Source organism: Oncorhynchus mykiss, chromosome 21, assembly GCF_057628025.1.
Source record: "Oncorhynchus mykiss isolate SJ-2025 chromosome 21, ASM5762802v1, whole genome shotgun sequence".
Taxonomy (NCBI): domain Eukaryota; kingdom Metazoa; phylum Chordata; class Actinopteri; order Salmoniformes; family Salmonidae; genus Oncorhynchus; species Oncorhynchus mykiss.
In genome coordinates, this window is record NC_143042.1 from 7,367,501 (window position 1) to 7,375,000 (window position 7,500).

The following is a 7,500-nucleotide window of genomic DNA, read 5'->3' on the forward strand; positions in this document are numbered from 1 at the left end:
TTTACTGATAGCTTCCACACCAGACTGTCATTAACACCTTTTACCGCTAGTCTCCACACCAGACGGTCATTAACACCATGTTTTACAGCTAGTCTCCACACCAGACTGTCATCACCAGACTGTTTTGATCTTCATAGTCTTGGTGATTTTGGAACTTGTTTAGCAAGCAGGGGTCTCACGTATAACAATCTCCTCCAGCCTCTTCCCTCATCCCCCTTCTCTCTCTTCCCCCCTCCTCTCTCCTCTCTCTACCCCTCTCTACCCTCTCTCCTTTATATGTGAGGGCATGAAATGTGAAGGATTTGTGTACTGTATGATATTGACCCAAATAAAGAGGATTTTAATACATGATTTCTCCTCCTCTTTATTCTTCTCTGTCAGTAACCCTGATAAGGGTCTCCAGTTCCTGATCTCACGAGGTTTCATCCCGGACACGCCCATAGGTGTGGCTCACTTCCTGCTTCAGAGGAAGGGCCTGAGCAGGCAGATGATTGGAGAGTTCCTGGGAAACAGCAAGAAGCCCTTCAACAGAGACGTCCTAGAGTGAGTAGTCTCCTTCTTAATAATAGTACTGGACTGAAGAGCATTGTCTAGGTACAGTAGGCTCATTACGACCCCCCCCCCCCCCCCCCCAAGATAAACCCAATTGGAGCAGTGATTAGTGAGTGTAGACCCCCCCCCAAGATAAACCCAATTAGAGCAGTGGTTAGTGAGTGGAGACCTCCCCCCAAGATAAACCCTAATGGAGCAGTGGTTAGTGAGTGGAGACACCCCCCCAAGATAAACCCTATTGTAGCAGTGGTTAGTGAATGGAGACCTCCCCCCAAGATATACCCTATTGGAGCAGTGGTTAGTGAGTGGAGACCCCCCCCCCCCCCCCCCCCCCCCCCAAGATAAACCCTATTGGACCAGTGGTTAGTGAATGGAGACCTCCCCCCCAAGATAAACCCTATTGGACCAGTGGTTAGTGAATGGAGACCTCCCCCCCAAGATAAACCCTATTGGAGCAGTGGTTAGTGAATGGAGATCCCCCCAAGATAAACCCTATTGGACCAGTGGTTAGTGAATGGAGACCTCCCCCCCAAGATAAACCCTATTGGAGCAGTGGTTAGTGAATGGAGACCCCCCCCCCCCCCAAGATAAACCCTATTGGACCAGTGGTTAGTGAATGGAGACCTCCCCCCCAAGATAAACCCTATTGGAGCAGTGGTTAGTGAATGGAGATCCCCCCAAGATAAACCCTATTGGACCAGTGGTTAGTGAATGGAGACCTCCCCCCCAAGATAAACCCTATTGGAGCAGTGGTTAGTGAATGGAAACCCCCCCCCCCCCCCCCCCCCAAGATAAACCTTATTGGAGCAGTGGTTAGTGAGTGGAGACTTCCCCCCAAGATAAACCCTATTGGAGCAGTGGTTAGTGAATGGAGACCTCCCCCCAAGATAAACCCTATTGGAGCAGTGGTTAGTGAGTGGAGACCTCCCCCCAAGATAAACCCTATTGGAGCAGTGGTTAGTGAATGGAGACCTCCCCCCAAGATAAACCCTATTGGAGCAGTGGTTAGTGAGTGGAGACCTCCCCCCCAAGATAAACCCTATTGGAGCAGTGGTTAGTGAATGGAGACCTCCCCCCAAGATAAACCCTATTGGAGTAGTGGTTAGTGAGTTGATACCTCCCCCCAAGATAAACCCTATTGGAGCAGTGGTTAGTGAGTGTAGACCTCCCCCCAAGATAAACCCTATTGGACCAGTGGTTAGTGAGTGGAGACCTCCCCCCCAAGATAAACCCTATTGGAGCAGTGGCTAGTGAGTGAAGACCCCCCCGCCTCAAGATAAACCCTATTGGAGCAGTGGTTAGTGAATGGAGACCTCCCCCCAAGATAAACCCTATTGGAGCAGTGGTTAGTGAATGGAGACCTCCCCCCAAGATAAACCCTATTGGAGCAGTGGTTAGTGAGTGGAGACCTCCCCCCCCAAGATAAACCCTATTGGACCAGTGGTTAGTGAATGGAGACCCCCCCCCCCAAGATAAACCCTATTGGACCAGTGGTTAGTGAATGGAGACCCCCCCCCAAGATAAACCCTATTGGACCAGTGGTTAGTGAGTGGAGACCTCCCCCCCAAGATAAACCCTATTGGAGCAGTGGTTAGTGAGTGGAGACCTCCCCACCCAAGATAAACCCTATTGGACCAGTGGTTAGTGAATGGAGACCCCCCCCCCCCCAAGATAAACCCTATTGGACCAGTGGTTAGTGAATGGAGACCCCCCCCCCCCCCCAAGATAAACCCTATTGGAGCAGTGGTTAGTGAGTGGAGACCTCCCCCCCAAGATAAACCCTATTGGAGTAGTGGTTAGTGAGTTGATACCTCCCCCCAAGATAAACCCTATTGGAGCAGTGGTTAGTGAGTGTAGACCTCCCCCCTAGATAAACCCTATTGGAGCAGTGGCTAGTGAGTGAAGACCCCCCCGCCCCAAGATAAACCCTATTGGAGCAGTGGTTAGTGAATGGAGACCTCCCCCCAAGATAAACCCTATTGGAGCAGTGGTTAGTGAGTGGAGACCTCCCCCCCAAGATAAACCCTATTGGACCAGTGGTTAGTGAATGGAGACCCCCCCCCCCCGCTCCCCCCCAAGATAAACCCTATTGGAGCAGTGGTTAGTGAGTGGAGACCTCCCCCCAAGATAAACCCTATTGGAGCAGTGGTTAGTGAATGGAGACCTCCCCCCAAGATAAACCCTATTGGAGCAGTGGTTAGTGAGTGGAGACCTCCCCCCCCAAGATAAACCCTATTGGAGCAGTGGTTAGTAAGTGGAGACCTCCCCCCCAAGATAAACCCTATTGGAGCAGTGGTTAGTGAATGGAGACCTCCCCCCCCCCAAGATAAACCCTATTGGACCAGTGGTTAGTGAATGGAGACCTCCCCCCCAAGATAAACCCTATTGGACCAGTGGTTAGTGAATGGAGACCCCCCCCCCCCCCCCCCCCCAAGATAAACCCTATTGGAGCAGTGGTTAGTGAGTGAAGACCTCCCCCCAAGATAAACCCTATTGGAGCAGTGGTTAGTGAATGGAGACCTCCCCCCAAGATAAACCCTATTGGAGCAGTGGTTAGTGAATGGAGACCTCCCCCCAAGATAAACCCTATTGGAGCAGTGGTTAGTGAGTGGAGACCTCCCCCCCAAGATAAACCCTATTGGAGCAGTGTTTAGTGAATGGAGACCTCCCCCCAAGATAAACCCTATTGGAGCAGTGGTTAGTGAATGGGGACCTCCCCCCAAGATAAACCCTATTGGAGCAGTGGTTAGTGAGTGGAGACCTGCCCCCCAAGATAAACCCTATTGGACCAGTGGTCATCATTCCCACGGTGAATGGCTAGGTTCGCTATGCTATGAAACCACACACTATTACAGAGACTCTGATATTACCGGCCGCAATTTATAAGGTGAAACAATGTGTGGGGAGGCAGGGGCCCAAAAACTCACATCAATACCTTTGTCAGATAGCGCTGTCAAACAAATAATTGATGCTATTGCTAGTAATCAAGAGCAAACTGACTGAACCACTCAAAAACTCCCCAGCTTATTGTTCTTCAAATGGATTTTAGATGTGAGGCCCTGACTTTTGTTCGCTATACATGTCGGGGGGCACATGGGATGTTCAGTGTGCTGCGTGGCTATTTTGACGAAAAACTGATTCCATGGGATCTACTGGTGGGCTTTTGCACAGATGGGGCTCCATCTATGGTGGGACGGCGGGCAGGCCTCTGCACTCTAGTTAGGAATGTGTCTCCCTCTGCCATATGGACATATTGTATGATACACTGAGAACAACTGGCAGCAAAAGAGCTGAGCACAGAACTCTGAGATATATTGCAGCAGTTCACTTCAATTGGAAGATATACTGAACAAAAATATAAAGGCAACATGCAACTATTTCACAGATTTTACTGAGTTACAGTTCATATAAGGAAATATGTCCATTGAAATAAATGAATTAGGCCCTAATCTATGGATTTCACATGACCAGGCAGGGGCGCAGGCATGGTGGACCCAAAAGGACTTCATTACAGACAGAAATTACAGGGGCGTAAACACATTTATACACAAAATCTGAGAGAAATAAGATTTTTGTGCATGTGAAACATAGGACCATCACTTTACATGTTCAGTTTATATTTTTGTTCAGTGTACATCAAACCACATCACTGGGCGCACACTTGTTCGCAAAACTATGTGGAGATATGGGATCAGAGAATAGCTATGTTCTATTTCAAATCGAGGCTGGATGGTTATCGAGGGGGAGTGTTGGAAATATGTTTTGCATTGAGAGAGGACTTGACTTTCTGTGTAATGAAAATAATAAATGTGTCTCCTTGCCAATGTAACAGACATACAATATTTGGGAAACTGAACAAATGGAACAGAAGCATATAGAGGAAATACAAAAACATTGTACAGATGAGTGACTGAATGAGTGTCACGCGCTGACCATAGAGAGCTGTTTACGCATTCACAGATCACTACGGAGGAGTTTTGGTTCCTGACTCAATGGGAACACCCTGCTGTCTGCCTCAGGGCATTACAACTCAATGTACCCTTCGCCAGCTCATATCTGTGTGAAGCTGGATTCAGTGCTTTTGTCTGCATTCAAACCAAATATCGATCCAGGTTGGATGTGACAGCAGAGATGAGGTGCGCTCTGTCAACCACGCCTCCTGACTTTGAGAAGCTCCGATGCATCATGCATTAAGCCACACCCATCTCATTAGTGTTGGTGAGAGACATTATGTCAGACTAATGTGACTGTCATAGACCCACATTAAATGTAAGTGATGGTGAGTTGAGAAGACAATCAGAAATACTGTTGGCATGTTTTTCAGTTGACTGCCAAAGCCCCAAATAAGAAAGTAAACATTGGCTGCTAATAAAACATTTTGGTCGTGAGAGTTTTGACATATAAAACATGGGGTGTTACACTGTCCCTGTTTGCAGTTGACTACACAGTGTTGTGTCTTTGGCTATGCCGGATTATGTGATATGACATGCTATTCTATAAAATCATTTCTCTGTAATTAATATCACCTGATTGAGCTAATCATGTAAATGTAATTAACTAGAGAGTCGGGCACCACAAAATAATATTTATAGAGCTGTTATCTTCCGAATAAACTCTTAAAGACCTAGTAGTATTTTACATCCATAGCAGTCAACATTAATCTTCATCTTACTCCTGTCTCATCTGAAAGTTGTAAATTCTTGGTTATCTGCAAGAACCCTGGCTAACAATTTGAATCAGCAATACAAATTAGGTATTTAGTAAATAAATAATTAAACCCAACTAATCACACAGAATTCACATACACACAATTAATTATAACTTTCATAAATTACGTCATAAAGGAAAACGTCCCTAGCGGGCGGAACAGATATGACAGCTTGTTACACAAAGGAAAAGGGGCTGGGTTGGAGTGAAAGAGCGGGAAGACTGAGGAACAAAGGAAAAAAGCTGTGCTATCGTAAATACAGTATCTTATGCACTCTAAATTACTGCCCATTTGGAAAAGGAAAATGCAATAAATATTTACTCTGAGCTGCGCTTCAGTAGGTTGGTGGTAGATGGAAGGCGGTGTTGCCAAACCGAGTCCTCTGTTCTTTGAAGAATGTCTCTGGTTGTCAATTGGATGCGTTGTAGTAACGTCGCTGTGTGATAGACGGGATACTGTCTGTTCCTTGCTAACCTGCGTTTGCAGCTGCGGTCGCTAACTCAACAGCTAGGAGGTATCACTTCTGTAGTGAATAAGAGTTCAAAAGTTCATACCATTCGCAACCAAAGCTCATGCTGATGTTGGCTTCGTTCTGTAGTTATTATCTGAACCATTCTGACATAGGACCGTCGCCCTCATATCCTCGGAACAGGAAGTTATGTTGTCGTCAAGGGCTTATATAGAAAGGGAGGCTGTGTTTGAAAAGTTTTATAGCCCTTGTCCCTTCACAGGGGAGGGCCACTGATTGAGCAGCTCTATCTTATGAAAACCCAAATGTCACATTTTAGAAGCTAAAATCACATTTCATCCCATCACAAATAATTTAATATTCAAACATTTAAATTGAACAACAATTCCATGTGAATAAACCAACCCCTCAGGCCAACGTCATGACAACAGCTATTGTAACAGTCATAGTGAGAGAGGTTAACACATAGACAGTTGACTACACTGGTATTGTAACAGTCATAGTGAGAGAGGTTAACATATAGACAGTTGACTACACTGGTATTGTAACAGTCATAGTGAGAGAGGTTAACACAGACAGTTGACTACACTGGTATTGTACCAGTCATAGTGAGAGAGGTTACACAGACAGTTGACTACACTGGTATTGTAACAGTCATAGTGAGAGAGGTTAACATATAGACAGTTGACTACACTGGTATTGTAACAGTCATAGTGAGAGAGGTTAACACAGACAGTTGACTACACTGGTATTGTAACAGTCATAGTGAGAGAGGTTAGCACATAGACAGTTGACTACACTGGTATTGTAACAGTCATAGTGAGAGAGGTTAACACAGACAGTTGACTACACTGGTATTGTAACAGTCATAGTGAGAGAGGTTAGCATATAGACAGTTGACTACACTGGTATTGTAACAGTCATAGTGAGAGAGGTTAGCATATAGACAGTTGACTACACTGGTATTGTAACAGTCATAGTGAGAGAGGTTAGCATATAGACAGTTGACTACACTGGTATTGTAACAGTCATAGTGAGAGAGGTTAGCATATAGACAGTTGACTACACTGGTATTGTAACAGTCATAGTGAGAGAGGTTAACACATAGACAGTTGACTACACTGGTATTGTAACAGTCATAGTGAGAGAGGTTAGCATATAGACAGTTGACTACACTGGTATTGTAACAGTCATAGTGAGAGAGGTTAACACATAGACAGTTGACTACACTGGTATTGTAACAGTCATAGTGAGAGAGGTTAGCATATAGACAGTTGACTACACTGGTATTGTAACAGTCATAGTGAGAGAGGTTAGCATATAGACAGTTGACTACACTGGTATTGTAACAGTCATAGTGAGAGAGGTTAACACATAGACAGTTGACTACACTGGGATTGTAACAGTCATAGTGAGAGAGGTTAACACAGTCAGTTGACTACACTGGTATTGTAACAGGCATAGTGAGAGAGGTTAACACATAGACAGTTGACTACACTGGTATTGTAACAGTCATAGTGAGAGAGGTTAACACAGACAGTTGACTACACTGGTATTGTAACAGTCATAGTGAGAGAGGTTAGCACATAGACAGTTGACTACACTGGTATTGTAACAGTCATAGTGAGAGAGGTTAACACAGACAGTTGACTACACTTGTATTGTAACAGTCATAGTGAGAGAGGTTAGCATATAGACAGTTGACTACACTGGTATTGTAACAGTCATAGTGAGAGAGGTTAGCATATAGACAGTTGACTACACTGGTATT

At 45.3% G+C, this 7,500-nt stretch overlaps 1 protein-coding gene across 1 annotated transcript in view; it reads left to right on the forward strand.

Moving 5' to 3' along the window:
* LOC110499847 (IQ motif and SEC7 domain-containing protein 3) overlaps positions 1–7,500 on the forward strand; it is a 193,046-nt gene that overhangs the window by 119,605 nt on the left and 65,941 nt on the right. The window contains exon 5 of the mRNA XM_090215016.1: positions 382–543. Coding sequence (XP_090071142.1) covers positions 382–543 — 162 coding nt within the window. The remainder of the gene's footprint in view (positions 1–381; positions 544–7,500) is intronic.